The sequence below is a fragment of the Bufo gargarizans genome, chromosome 1 (assembly GCF_014858855.1).
Source record: "Bufo gargarizans isolate SCDJY-AF-19 chromosome 1, ASM1485885v1, whole genome shotgun sequence".
In the NCBI taxonomy this organism is placed as follows: domain Eukaryota; kingdom Metazoa; phylum Chordata; class Amphibia; order Anura; family Bufonidae; genus Bufo; species Bufo gargarizans.
This window is the reverse complement of record NC_058080.1, coordinates 431592934-431608991: the sequence shown is the minus strand read 5'-3', so window position 1 is coordinate 431608991 and position 16058 is coordinate 431592934. Positions and strand designations below refer to the sequence as shown.

Sequence of the window (16058 nt, the reverse complement as noted above, 5' to 3'; positions counted from 1 at the left end):
CAGAGGCATGGGAACAACAACCCCACTCCACATAAAAGTGGAGATGCCCAGATGCAAGATCAGATAGAGACAGTGTTGCGTCTTGTTAGGGAGCATATGGTGGCAGCTCAGCGACCCCAGAGTCGGGTCTATAATTGGCAGGCTCGGGTCCGGATCTTTAACCCAGGTGATCGGGTTTTGGTTGGTGGAGTTGTAAACTACAAGGTACACCAGCCAGGGTGGCAAAAGCCAGAGCATGTTTACCATGTGAATTTACTCAAACCATGTAAAGATAGGGAAACCTGTACAGAAGACAGCCTGCGGCTGGGTTTTCTAGGAGAAGAGATACCGGCCCCTCTGTCTGATGCAAGAGAGGCGGCTGCCACAGTAAAAAGTTCTGACAGCCTCTCCTCTAAACAGACTCAGGAGGGCAGGGAGTTCGTTAGTCGGAACACAGATGTGTTCTTGGACCTCCCTGGACGCACTTCCATAATCCAGCATGACATTGTCACTGAGCCTCAGGCAAAAGTCTGATTAAAAGCATACCGAGGCTTGGCGACAAGCCATATCGGAGGAGGTGCAGCCAATGTTGCAGCTAGAAGTCATTGAGGAGTGAAAAAGTGAGTGGGCCAGTCCTGTAGTATTGATACCCAAGCCAAACGGGGCGTTGCGGTTTTGTAACGACTTTCGAAAACTTAACGAGGTTTCCAAATTCGATGTGCATCCCATGCCCCGGGTGGATGAGCTCATCGAGAGGTTAGGACAAGCCCAGTATTTTTCTGTTTTGGACCTCACGAAAGGGTACTGGTAGGTGCCCTTAACGGAGGCTGCCAAAGAGAAAACTGCCTTCATCACGCCTGAGGGGCTGTATCAATATATGGTCTTACCCTTTGGTCTGCATGGCGCCCCCGCCACTTTTCAGCGACTAATGGACATTGTGCTTCGTCCAGATCGTTGGTACGCTTCGACTTACCTGGACGATATTGTCATCAACAATACTGACTGGGAAAGTCACCTACCCAAAGTGCAGGCTGTAGTGGACTTCCTTCGGAAAGCTGGCCTAACCGCTAACCCCCAAAAATTTGCGATATGGTTAGAAGAGGCTAAGTACCTGGGGTATGTCATTGGATGTGGAGTCATCAAACCCCAAGTGAACAAAATAGAGGCGATACGGAATTGGCCCCGACCTGTCACCACTAGGCAAATAAAGTCATTCCTGGGAATGGTGGGCCATTACATTAGGTTTGTTCCCCACTTTGCTACTCTAGCAACGCCCTTGACAGGGCTCTTATAGGGACACAAGTCAATGATGGTTCGCTGGGATGATCGGGCCGAAGAAGCTTTCTCTGCTTTGAAGTCGGCCCTGTGCGGGTCCCCGGTTTTGGTGACGCCCGACTTCAAAAGGGAATTTATAGTACTGACTGATGCATCCGAAGTAGGCCTCGGTGCTGTACTATTTAAGGAAGTCAACGGGGAGGAGTATCCAGTTGTCTTCCTCAGCCGTAAGCTCACCCCAGCCAAGACCCGGTATAGTATAGTGGAGAGAGAGTGCCTATCAAGTCGGCACTAGAATTTCTCCGCTATTATTTATTGGGGAGAAAATTCCGCCTGGTGACTGACCACTCCCCTCTCAAGTGGATGAGCCAGGCCAAGGACAGAAATGCCCGGGTCACCCAATGGTTTCGCTCCCAACAAAACTTCGGTGGAACACAGGGCAGGCTGGTTACAGGAAAACACGGATGCCCTGTCCCGGGTACACTGTCTGGCGTGTGGTCACCCCCTCAGGGTTGAACAAAGGGTGGGGAAGGAGGGAGGGTGGTATGTGACACAGTGAGAGGTTTGGTCTTGGAAAACAGGTATTTTCCTCCCAGCATGTGCTGCTGGGCTGGTTTACAGTCAGGTGAGGTCAAATACTGGATCGGATTTTAAGTGCTGGTCCGGGTTTTGGCAGCGCCTGTCTGTCCTTAAATAGGCAGCTAGGCTCAGAAGCGTTTTCTGGATGAAGGCTTGCTACCTGTTTTGCGTGAAAACAGGTTGGTGCTGCTATGCTCAAGGAGACCGAATTGCCGCATGGTGTGAATTACAACCAACACCGCAAGGTAACTTTTTTGCTTGTTTATGACTGCTTGTTTTGTCACTTGCGAATAAAACACTGAACTGTTTGATCCAAATAACTTGTTGTTGCCTCTATACTGCGTCCGCTAATCCGGTCTAGCGAAACCCAAATATATATATATATATATATATATATATATTGTAGGAAGGCGCAAGGGTCTGTCATTGATGGAAGCTACGTGCCAGTAACCTCGGTGAGATAAAAACCGGTAATTTTGTGTGTCAGCGGCAGCTAGTGCTCGCTGGCACTGTTTTACTTAGTGTGGCTGTAAAGCCAATCCGGGCCTGTTCTTATTGGAAGCAGCCAAAGAGCAGGGTAGGTGGCTGTTCCCCACGTCCAGGCCAAGTTTTGGCTTGGTTTCTGGTGTGGTATGTTCCTCCAAGTGATAGTGGAACTGTGGAAGATCTGTGTTTTTTGGGAGCTGAGGAGATCCGCCATACTGCAAGGCTGAGAGCTGCATGAGAGCCGCTTGCTGGGAGTCAGGCACCCTAAAGCCTGCTGTGGTCTGCCAGGTGATTTATGTTATTTTGGGAGCTCCTGCTGTGTGAAATAACTCCAGGACTCTGAAAAGCATTGTTTTTTTTCTTTTCTGCCTTTTCTGTGTAAATAAACACTGGACTTTTACTTTTTCAACCGTGGTCTTGCCTTTGTATTGCGTCCGCTTACCCTGCCTACCAGAGCAAATCCTTAATATATATATATATATATGTATATAATAAAGTCTGTACAATTTATAGAACTAATTTTATATACTTATCGTAAAGTATTGTATTTTTTTAGTTTTGCATATTTGCACCACTATCATTTGTACGGATCCTTTTAGTGGTTGCTTTTTGCCCTTTTTGGTACGGTCAGGTATATTACCTGTTCTATGGCTCATAAGGCTCTTGTGAATACCAGGGGCTTAACTATGCTCCTCCACATTGGATCAGACACCACCAGATTGAAACCATGGGTTGACTAATTGGGAAGCTCACTTATTTGTTTTGGCCATCAGACTAGGAACTAATTCCAAGAATTGCCAAGGATTGTTGGACTATGTGACTTTTAATGATCTTCCAGGCACATCTGGGTGTGTGCGGTTCTTGACTAGTTTATAACTCCAGAGCAAGCTGTTGGCTTCATCTTCTGGAGTTAAAAGCTAGTCAGGAACCACACACACCCAGACTTGCCTGGAAGATCATAAATGGTCAATGCATATGTGAACATAGCTTAACCAAACACATGGGTTTAATCAAGTGCATAGTGTGCATCACTAATGTTTTTGTCCATATGTTTCAACTCAAAACATCTAGGGACCACCAGAAATACACAATGCACAGCTATGTGCAGTATCTCCCAAAAGTGAGTGCACCCCTCACATTTCTGTAAATATTTTATATCTTTTCATGGGACAACACTGAAGATATGACACTTTGATACAATGTAAAGATGCCAGCGGTTTAGACATTAATGGAGTTATTTTGAGGGCACACCAAATTTAGGCCTCTTGCACATAAACATTGTGTGCCTGTGGCCGTATTGCGGCCCACATATGGCAGGTCCGCAATACACGGGCACCGGCCCGTGTGCACTCGGCATCACTGATGCGACCCATTCACTTGAAAGGGTCTGCAATCATGGAAATGCGGAACGGAAGCACGAGTCGGAACACCACGGAAGCACTACGGAGTTCTTCAGTGGTGTTTCTGTCCGTGCCTCCGCACCGCAAAAAAATAGAAATTGTTCCATTTTTTTTTGTGGTACGGATGGATCACGGACCCATTCAAGTTGAATGGGTCTCGATCCATCCCGGCCGCCGCACGGACGTTGCCCCCTTTGTGCAAGAGCCCTTACACTGTTATACAAGCTGTACATTGACTGCTTTACATTGTCTCAAAGTGTCATATCTTCAGTGTTGTTTCAAGAAAAGATATAATAAAATATTTTAAAAATCTGAGGGATTCTACTCAGGTTTGTGAGATACTGTATATATATCCTAGCAATATGCCATCAATGTCTGAGTAGAGACAACCCCTTAAATTTAACACTATAGCTGCTCCAGGCTTCCAGGTGTTAGGCCTAGCTCACACATCAGTGATTGTGAGCCAAAACTAGGTCCAAGTCAAAAACACAGATGTGGGTCAGAATGCAGATCTTTCCATTATACCTTATATCTATGTAGGCGTCACTTCAGTTTTTTTCTCACAATCACTGATGGAAATCAATGACTAAACATTGACCAAATCACTGAGGTGTGAACTAGGCCTTAGGCATGACATGTAGTTTCAGTATGCTTTGAAAACTGCAAGTCCTGTCATGTCCCGTCTTGCCTCCTGTATCCCTGCCAACCCTTCTTCTGATGTTGATGGACATGCAGCCAGAATATGACCCGGAGACTGTGTTCCAAATAGGGAATCAGCGCCCTAGTGGAGCATCTGTATTAGCAAGTCATTTTATTCCATGTAATACACTGATTGGTGTCCCCAGATAACCACTTTAAAGAGGACATTTCACTTGTATAAACTATGTGAACTGAGTATGCTGCCATATAGAGCGGCGCCCGGGGATCTCACTGCACTTACTATTCTCCCCGGGCGCCGCTCCGTTCTCCCGTTATGCCCTCCGGTACCTTTGCTCTGTAAGTTATAGTAGGCGGTGTCTGCCCTTGTCCTGTGGGCGTCTCCTTCTCCTAGGCTGCAGTGCTGGCCAATCGCAGCGCACAGCTCACAGCCTGGGAGAAAAAAAACTCCCAGGCTGTGCGCTGCGATTGGCCAGCACTGCAGCCTAGGAGAAGGAGACGCCCACAGGACAAGGGCAGACACCGCCTACTATAACTTACAGAGCAAAGGTACCGGAGGGCATAACGGGAGAACGGAGCGGCGCCCGGGGATAATAGTAAGTGCAGTGAGATCCTCGGGCGCCGCTCTCCATGTCAGCATACTTAGTTCACATTGTTTTTACAAGTGAAAGGTCCTCTTTAAGTAACCTATGTACTCCTCACTCAATTAACTATTAATAACAGCTGGAATTCTTGCGCTGTCAATTAAAACAATGCAATAATATTGACGTACTGGTTCCTAAACATCTGTTTAAAAAATTCTAATAAAAAAATCCATGTTGGTAACCTTTTTACAGTACTTCAGTCCCCTATGTTTCAGCAAAAAGCATACCTACGAGTAATGAAAAGCTTGAGCTCTATTCTGTCCCTCACCCTAGTGAAGGCTAACCTGCATTGTGTTTTTGTAGAAAAGAACACAAAATCTTTTGTGCTCCAGGTCTGTACACCTGGGACCAGAGCAATTCGGTAGCTGAAGAATAACTATAATATTTCTTGTGTATTTATAATAGATTTTCCTTCAGCATTCAGGAGTTTGTCATTGCTCCACCTTTCTTGATGCTCCCTTTTTCTCTTAATAGACCCTTCTCCTATAATATGTCATTTTCATTTTTTGGAAATTGTGTCCAGGGTGAGGGTTGAGATCTATTATACAACTATTAGATTAAAATGGAAAGTATTACAAAAGAAATGGAAATCAGTGGCATATGGAAAAAGAGCTACATGAGGTAATACATACATGAACTTAAACATAGTTATATATATATATATGTGTGCACGCCTGTATTTACTCTCCCTTGCACCAAAAAGTCGTTTACACTAAAAAGATGGCCACATTCAGTAGACAGCATCCACATCCAGTAATATAAAAGTGTATTCCTAGGATATGCCATCACTTTGATTGTGGGAGTGTGACCCTTGAAAACTACATTGATCCTGAGAATGAAAAGGCAGCAGTTCTGTTATAGAGTTCTGTATACGTAAATATGAAGTTAAAGGGAACCTGTCACCAGTTTAGTGTCCTAACTAAGGGCAACATAAATAAGTGACTGATTCGCTTAGCAAAATGCTGGGTCACTTTCTTTAATTGACCCAGTCAATCTGCCAACATCTTGTATTGAAAAGCTTCAGCTGATAATGATGAGTCATGAATATTCATGAGCTCCTGACTCTCCCCGCCCACCTGCTGCTGATTGACAGTTATTTTCCATATGAATCAGCAGCAGGTGGGCAGGGGAGTGGCTATACCTCTGAATTAAATATACGCTGGACTCAATGACATCACGCTGGACTCCAATCAGCTCATTGGCATGCGGCATCTTTGTGTGTATATTATGAGGTAACCATCTGTCACACCAGTAAGTGAATACATCTAAGGTACTTTTTAGTAGTCAATGATTGTATATAATTAGTTAGATTATAATCAAATATCCACATGACAGGTTCCCTTTAAATGATGAGATTCAGATGGTCTGCATCAACCACTAGAGGGAGATCAGGAGTTAACTGCATACTGCTTTATTATGGCACACCACCACTCCATTCACACTGTGAAATTTGGGCTTTTCGCTCTCGTCACAGTGGTTGGACCCCAGGCCATCAGACACATGTATTCTGTATTTTCACACAGCCCAAACATACTGGCCATTTTACATAGCATAGTATGCAGTAAATATACTACCATAAGCTTTCCATTGATTTTAGTGAGAAAATGTGACCATATGCACTCTTTTTGCTTGCACATATTTTAGCCATGTGATCATAGATGGGCGCATCCTTTCACTGTCCTTTGTTGGGGGATGGGGGCTGTAAAAATATTTTTGCAAGCTGTGCCTGTGTCCACTACCATTTCTTTATGGCGTTTCCCCCCCCCCCCCCCCCCCCCCCATAGAAAAGGTGATGTGATATTGCCTGTTTAAAAAAAAAAAAAACACCAAGAGCTACAGCAAAAAATGACACCCAATGAACATAAGTGCCAGGAGCAAAAAAACTACTTATGTCCTGCATTTCAGTTTTCCCATAGACCTTCAGCTACCACCTGGAGCAGGTGTTTCTACCACAAAAAAAGCCTCTAAAAAGGCAACGGTGTAGAAAAATCCCAACAGGACCTACATATGAACCCACCCAGCTTAACAATATGGATGTTTCTTTGTGGTGGCAGCAGGCAGACAGAATTTTATCATTTAACTTTCTGGTAATGAAGGGGAATTCGTTTTTTTTTTTAAAGGAAAAGCAAATCTCTGAGCCCTTTTAAGATATATTATGATAGATCTATTTTGGTGGGAATGAAAAGTTTGCCTACAAAGATGCAAATTCTATTTAAAATGATCTCTGTAATCTAATAATTATCCTCTGTATATTTGAGGGATCGTTAGAAAACATGCTGGACAGGGGAACACAAGCTATATCCTCAGTATTTAACTAGTATCACCAAGCTGAAACTCCAATAGTGTAATAAATACAGTATATGTCTTAAAGGGGTTGTCTCATCATGGACAATGGGGGCATATCGCAAGGATATGCCCCATTGTCTTATAGGTGTGGTTCCCACCGCTGGGACTCGCACCTATATCGAGAACGGAGCCCTGCTCCCATTCATTTCTATGGGTCCGACGGAAAAAGCTGAACCGGTGCTCGACTATTTTCGCAGGCCCCATAGAAAATGAATGGAGGGCGGCTGTGCATGCGCAGTGCACCCTCCTTCACTTGCGGGGCCCCGTTCTCGATATTATAGATGGGACCCGCAGACAATCGGGGCATATCCTAGCGATATATCCTTACTATATATAGGTCGAAATCCGCAGGGTCTGCTGAAATAATATGCATGGAATTATCTCCAAAAGTCTTCTGTGAGTAAAGCAAGGGTCAATCAAGTTGGAGATTAAAGGGGTTTTCCAGGCTCAGAACAGGTCATCAGTTATAGATGGGTTGAGGTCCAAAACCTGGCATCCCTACCAATCAGCTGTTTTGGGCGGCTGCAGTACTGAAAACTATACAGTGGACGGAGCGGAGGCAGACAGTTCCGTACACGGTGTAGTGGCGCTGCAGCAGCCTGGGACAGCTGATCGGTGGGGGTGTTGGACCCCTACCAATTTGATATTGATGACTTATCCTGACAGTACATTAGCCAAGCAGAAATATTAGCCATTGGATTTTAATATTTGTATGATTATAGCTTACTGTTTATTGGTTTTGGCGTAAAGTATTACTATGGAAGCATGGAGGCTCAGTGGTTAGCACTGGTGCCTTGCAGCATTGAGGTCCAAGGTTCAATTCCAACTAAGGACAACTTCCGCATGGAGTTTGTATGTTCTCCCTTTGCTTGTGTGGGTTTCCTCTGGATACTCCGGTTTCCCCCCCACACTCCAAACACATACTGATAGGGACCTTAGATTGTGAGCTCCACTGGGGACAGTTAAGATGATGTCTGTAAAGCGCTACGGAATATGTCAGCACTATATAGGGGAGAAAAATAAATAATCTTATCTCCAAGATTAAATATCAAATATCACAGTTAGAGCATGCAAAACATAATAGTTTTCATTTGGAAACATTTACAAAAATGCTCCTGTGTGTATATATTGCTGTTACATACATTTTATAGCGCCCCCTAGTGTCTTTTTGATTCTAATCTCAGAATGTCCATCTAATATGACCAGTGCCAGTGGACACACATGCCCAGTAGCTCAGTCCCACCACACAGGACCTCCTGTACACAGGCCGCAGAGTGACTCTTCCCGCCCAATAAGGATCTGTGCTCTAGAAGGAGCTTCTTCTGACTAGCACTGGACACATTTGTTGGTTGTTCTGTTCTGTTTTGCCTGATCCATCATGAATGTAATATTTAATTGTAGTACACCCATTTACGGGTATTACAAAGGCTTAATTTTGTTCACTTTATCGTAAGACTATTTAAAACCATACATATCAGATTTAGAGGGGTTGTCTAACCTCAGACATTGAGGCATATCGCTAGGATATGCCTCCAATGTCTGATAGTTGCGGGTCCCCATATTGCACATGCGCTGCCACCCTTCATTCATTCCTATGGGAGCTCTGAAAATAGCCGAGTGGTGGCTCTGCTATTATGGCAGTCCCATAAAAGTTAGCCGTGCTTGTGCTGCGCGCTTCCTATTCATTTCAGCGGGACTGCCGAAACTAGCCGAGCACACCGCTCGGCTGTTTTCAAAGCCTCATTTCAGGGCCCCATTATAAAAATAAATGCAGGTCCCAGAGGTGGGACCCGCACCTATTAGACAATGGGGGCATATCCTAGCGACATTCCTCCAGGTGAGACAATCCCTCTAACTAACAGAAGATAACATTTTTATGACATGGCAATGCACAATTTTTTTGTTAACTGGATTTTGTAACAGTAGCTGTTTTTTTTTTTTTCAGATTTTTTTTCTATTCATTATTTTTTTTTAAAGAGAAAAACGAATCTATAAAAGCAAAACGAAAAATATACAAAAATGTTAGCAATGCAACAATTTTCAATACAAGCAGTTCTCTAGTGGGTATGATTATTACTAATGCCTACTGGGGGAAATTGGAAGCACTGCCTGATAACTGGAGCAAAGAGATTAAATTGCCGATTTCCAGCTGTTTTTAAATGAACGCAATTGCACTTTCTAGCTTCATTTCAATTCAAAGGCTGGACTTGTATAATAGCTAAAAAGATCAAATGCTACTATAAGCCGTTTTATTACTCATATTAGTACTCTATTGGCTTTATTGAGTAGCTGCCTTATGTCTTTTTAAGAGAGAGCTTTTCATTACAGTGGTTTGCATTGTTTATATATGGCTTTAATTATCAGTAACTTTAGATTTCAGTGTAGAGTGTCTGGTATGTGTATGTTAAGGACAAGTGTGCCTTTCTTCTCTTCCAGCTCCAGTGGCTGTTGGATAACTATGAGACTGCTGAAGGAGTTAGTCTCCCCAGAAGTACCCTATACAATCATTACCTTCGACACTGTCAGGAGCACAAACTAGATCCAGTCAATGCTGCATCCTTTGGAAAACTTATCCGTTCCATATTCATGGGACTCCGAACAAGAAGACTGGGAACCAGGTTCGTATGAAAAAATAGACTTACCCTATGCTTAAACATTCAAGCTCAAGTTTAGGCCTGTCTAGAGCGTTGTTCACTGTATATGATTTATGGATTCTGTCATGGGTGTAACTATAGCCATAGCATTTGCTAAGTAGCCCAGAGGTTGAGGGGACCTAGTCAGGTGCATGAACATTGTACTTTTTTGTGGGAAATAGCAAAATTGAGGTTTTTTGCTACTTTGAGGATTTTCGAATTTATGGTGCTATTATACGTACCTTTAATTATTGCTACCTATACCGGTTTAAATTTTCTTACATTAGGTGGTGAGAGCGTCCTCTTAGGGCCCCATAGCAAAGCAATGTGTACTCCTGCCAGTCTTGTTCTTACTGCGGCATCTATTGTAGAACACAGAGGGGGTCATTTACTATATTGAAATACGCCTATATAACAGTTAGTTGTGCAGCTGTCTGTGACTTTGTCCCGCTCACGCCCGGTCTAAAATTGTAGGCGTGGGCAGGGAAAGGGATGGGCTGGAAGTACGCCTGTTTTATGCATAGAAAATTGTCTAAATGTAAGCCAGCAAGGAAGCAAGGCCTGCACCTCTTTATAACTTCAGCGGATCCACCGTCAGCACAGGGGCTTTAAACCGCCGGTCTTAATCAATGTGCCCCAGAATATGTACACTATATACATCCCTACGTGTCCGGATTCTGTATACGCTGCAGTGAACAGCGCTGCAGACAGGCCCGAACTTCAGGTGCCTGTTTTCATAGCAACACAATAAAATCAATGAATAAAATATAATAAAAAAGTGATTTTTAGGAGATGGATAATACAGTGCCTTGCAAAAGTATTCACCCCCCGTGTTCTTTTTTTTTTGTGAAGCAAACAACAAATAGGACCAAATAACAGAAAGAGTCAATGTGCATAACTATTCACCCCCCTAAAGTCAATACTTTGTAGAGCCTCCTTTGCGGCAATCACAGCTCCAAGTCGCTTTGGATAAGTCTCCATGAGCTTGCCACATCTTACCACTGGGATTTTGCCCATAACTCCTTGCAAAACTGCTCCAGCTCCTTCAAGTTGGATGGTTTGCGCTTGTGAACAGCAATCTTTACATCTGACCACAGAACAGCACCAACACATTTACATGTTTCCTCTTAAACCACTTAAGTGTTTGGTTAATTGTCCTGCTGGAAGGTGAACCTCCGTCCTAGCCTCAGATCACGCACAGAGTGGTACAGGTTTTGCTCAAGAATATCCCTGTATTTAGCACCATCCATCTTTCCCTCAACTCTGACTAGTTTCCCAGTCCCGGCTGCTGAAAAACATCCCCACAGCATGATGCTGCCACCACCATGTTTCACTGTGGGGATGGTGTTCTTTGGGTGATGTTGTTGGGTTTGCTACAAACATAGGGTTTTCTTTGATGGCCGAAAAGTTTAATTTTAGTCTCATCAGACTAGAGCACCTTCCTCCATACATTTTGGGAGTCTCCCATATGTCTTTTTGCAAACTCACAACGTGCCTTTTTGTTTTTAGCTTAAAGTAATGGCTTTCTTCTGGCCACTCTGCCATAAAGCTCAATTCTATGGAGCATACGGCTTATTGTCGTCCTATGTACAGATACTCCAGTCTCTGCTGTGGAACTCTGCAGCTCCTCCAGAGTTACCTTAGGTCTCTGTGCTGCCTCTCTGATTAATGCCCCCCTTGCCCGGTCCCTGAGTTTTGGTGGGCAGCTGTCTCTTGGCAGGTTTGCTGTTGTGCCATATTCTTTCCATTTGGTTATGATAGATTTAATGGTGCTCCTGGGGATCATCAAAGATTTGGATATTTTTTTTATTACCTAACCCTGACTTGTACTTCTCAACAACATTGTCCCTTACTTGTTTGGAGAGTTCCTTGGTCTTCATGGCAGTGTTTGGTTAGTGATGCCTCTTGCTTAGGTGTTGCAGCCTGTGGGGCATTTAAAAAAAGGTGTGTGTATATGTAATGAGAGATCATGTGACACTTAGATTGCACACAGGTGGACATCATTTCACTAATTATGTGACTTCTCAAGGTAATTGGTTGCACCAGAGCTTTTTATGGGCTTCCTAACAAAGGGGGTGAATACTTACGCACATGTCAATGTTAAAGATGAGTTTTAGACCCCCAATATAGCTGACATGGTGTTTTACACTGGAGTGGGGGATATATGTACACCCCTCAACTTTATCTAAAGGCCCTGTTAGTCTTCTTGATGTTCAATCAGGCCGAGCACCGATGGACAATAAACGCATCCATCGGCACTCGTTTGCACAGCCTGTTACACAGAGTGAAGGTGAGAGGAAGGATTGATACCGCAGCCGTTCCTCCCTCATTCATTTTTACTGATTATCGGCAGCAGATCCCTGATTACACAAGGAGATGTGCTGCCGATAGTTGTGTATCTTTCATACTAACGAAAGACATTTGCTCGTTTAGCGGCTGATCAGTAGCACGATTATACAGGCTGGATATCAGGAATGAGTGTATTTCTATGTACATGTTCCGAATAATTAGCCCAAAAGTTTTTCTAATAGAGCCCTTACTCTTATAACTGCCATGTATATAGGATAGAACCTGTAAAGATTAACAGTATATAAATTATAGTCCAGAGTGAGCGTTCGTCAGTAGCAGGATCCATATTTTTTTTAATGTCCTTTAGGCCTGCTGCACACGAACGTGTGCGCCCCGTGGCCGTGCTGCGGCCTGCAATGCACGAACACCGACCGTGGGGCAGCCGAACGCGGACCCATTCACTTTAATGGGTCCGCGATACGCCCGTTCCGCAAAAAGATAGGACATGTTCTATCTTTTTGCGGAACAGAAGTACGGAATGAAACCCCATGGAAGCACTCCGTAGTGTTCCGCACCATTCCGCAACTCAGGATTTGCGGACCCATTGAAGTGAATGAGTCTGCATCTGTGATGCGGAATGCCCACTGAATGGCGCCCGTGTATTGTGGATCCGCAAATGCGGTACGCAATACGGCAACAGGCAGCACACGTTCGTGTGCAGGAGGCCTTATGCGTAAACTAACAGGATAGCTTTTACCTTCTGTCACATTGTTTGTGACTTTGGCAAAATATAGGGACGAAATAGTTGCTAGGTACATTAAAAGAACTTTAAATTTCCATCTTATCACAGAATATGAGTTTAGTGGAAGTTAATGCACCCAGAAAACATACATTTTTTGATGAGATAACTGACATACTGTATGTAACATTTTATTTCATACACTATATCAGTTATGTTACTGATTTCATTTCGTATAATTAGTTGTATTTAGTCACAATTATAAATGGAAATATTTGTATTGTAAATTAAGATGCATATAGCATCATTTATATGATATAAATTGCAGATTACCAGTTTTATAGGAAGATGTATCTCTGCTCTAAACCGCCTACAACTGCCTTATGTAACTTCAATCAGTAATGGCGTTTTTTTTTTAATTCTAATCAGATATAGTACCTATATTCTTATTATTAATACAATCCCGGTCTGGTAATTATAATTAACGTACTTATTAATAGACTTTCATGCTGACAATATTCATAAGAAGATTATGCGATTTTTTTCCTTCTCTTGCTCTGTGTAATTAGAATTGTTTAATACATTTTATTCACCAGTTTATGTCACACTTCAAGTTTCTTCACAAATATATCTGTGTTGATAATTTCTTGTTTTGCCCCACCGTTAAGAGTGTGTTCCATACCGTACCATCATAATTGATCATTTCTAGCTGAAACACTCATACCAGAGGGAAACACATAGGAAATGTCATCAAGGAAAGGGTTTAGATGCAGTGACTTGTTTTGCATCTAATTGATCAATTCCTTCAAGGTCAATTTTTTTATTTATTTTTTTGCATTGTACTCCTTTTGAGCTAAATTTTTTTTGAGCTTTATAAAAAAAAAATAGGGAGCCCTCTTTTCTGTACAGAGCTGAGATGCTCTAGTAGCACCCTTTGTATTTTCTGACTTTTCCGTCAGTTGGGGAGCAGACAGGCTCCTTATTTCTGCTCTCTAACATTATAAACACTCATTATAGCTCTTATCTTACTGATAAGAATGTGGCTTAAATAAGTGTTTATGACCTCTTAGTAGTTTAGAGATAAGGTTTATTAGATGACGGCACAAAGTGAAAGTACGAGTCACACAGCTAGAAAAACAGTTAACTCTTTGTGACAGAACAACTCAATATTTTTATAATAATAAAGGCCAATTGAAAAAATGATTTTAACCAAAAATGAGTAACATTTAAAAAATTGCCTCTGAAGGTGTGAACTATTGTTTAAATACACTTTTTATATTAAATATATTTTTTAAGAATTATTGATGATTTTTATTTTATTTTATTTTTTACATGTCCCGGTATTAAAAAAATATCCTGAAATCTTGAAGATGACCCTTATAGTAGGCTGTCACGTACTGTTCTGTAGAGATCACTTATCAGCAGTCCTCGTTATCATCACAGACAGGATTACATTGAAAGATAATGCCAATATATAAATAATACAGAGTCCGCCATTACAGTAGGTGATGATCACAACTTATCTACTTCCCCTCCCTGCACAATGACCTCTGCACTGGTCACAGAGCATGCTTAGAACACTCTACTGTAGAAAATAATGAATCTATTCAATCTATAGGTTCTTATAGGTGATAAATTCCCTTTAAATACCCATTACTTTCCATTGACTTCCGTGTTTCAGATGTAGTAGAACAACCTAGAGCAAAGAAATGTAAATATTTATTTTACTCTATAAATTTATGCTTATTTTGTACTAATATCTTTTTTTATTCTTCCAAAGGGGCAACTCAAAATACCACTACTATGGAATTCGTGTCAAGCCAGATTCCCCTCTTAATAGGTTACAAGAGGACATGCAATATATGGCTATGCGACAGCAACCCATGCAGCAGAAACAAAGGTGTGTTTTGGCAGCACTGTATGTACCATATACGTTATTCATTCTCTATATTAAGCTTTATGTTGATCATTTTTCCCCACTTATTCGAGTGCTTTGTGCTTATGCTGCTTCATAAGCTAGAAGATAATGTCTTAAGGAAATTAAGTAAATGCTGTTTCAAAAAAAAATATTTTTTTTTTCAGGAGAATGCGTAGAATGAATCATATGGCATGGAGTGTAGTTTAGTTAATTTATGTTACGGTATTTGAGTTTTCCATTTTTAGACCACAGCATACAATAAATGTATTGATATAGCATCAGTGGGATCCCAAGAACATTAAAGAGTTTTTTGAGAGTTTGCTCTCTATTTGGGATTATCCAGAAGAGATATGGAAACATTTTCAGCTTCAGCTCTTGAGATAATTGACTGGGGGCTGAAGGGTAAAACAAAATGTATTAGGAACCTAGACCACCATATGTGCTTAGCTATTTGCAATGGTTCTTTCATTTATCTTAATTTTTCTATATTGGGGTCTACAAGTATTTGGGAAGTAACATTATCATAGTGATTCAGCCTCTGTAAACACAAGAATAGATTTGAAACTGTCATCAATATGTGACTGAAGAGTAAACTTTCAGGTTTAATTATACTTCAATCACACCTTAAGGGTCCATTCACATGTCCGTAATTTGGGTCCGCATGCTTTCTGCAATTTGCGGACCTATTCACTTTCAATGGGGCTGGAACGGATGCGATCAGTTTATTCGGGATCCGCAATTCCGTTCCTGAAAAAAATAGAACATGTCCTATTCTTGTCCACAATTGCGGACCAGAAAAGGCATTTTCTATTATAGTTTTATGTGATGTGCGGTCCGCAAATTGCGGATCGCACATTGCAGGTGTCCGTGTTTTACGGATCCGCAATTTGCGGATCTGCAAAACACTTACGGACGTGTGAATGGACCCTAAGGAGGTCACTCACACGTCCGGAAGTGTTTTTCAGATCCGCAAATTGCAGATCCGTAAAACACGGACACCTGCAATTTGCGATCCGCAATTTGCGGACCACACATCACAGACACTATAATTGAAAATGCCTTTTCTGGTCCGCAATTGCGGACAATAGGACATGTTCTATTTTTTTTAAGGAA

The 16058-nt window shown here is 42.2% G+C and overlaps 1 protein-coding gene across 6 annotated transcripts in view; it reads left to right on the top strand.

Annotated features, from left to right (window-relative positions):
- RFX3 (regulatory factor X3) overlaps positions 1 to 16058 on the top strand; it is a 224251-nt gene that overhangs the window by 184048 nt on the left and 24145 nt on the right. For all 6 annotated transcript variants that reach the window (XM_044286847.1, XM_044286829.1, XM_044286838.1 and 3 more), the window contains 2 exons: positions 9803 to 9984; positions 14808 to 14927. In XM_044286847.1, coding sequence (XP_044142782.1) covers positions 9803 to 9984; positions 14808 to 14927 — 302 coding nt within the window. The remainder of the gene's footprint in view (positions 1 to 9802; positions 9985 to 14807; positions 14928 to 16058) is intronic.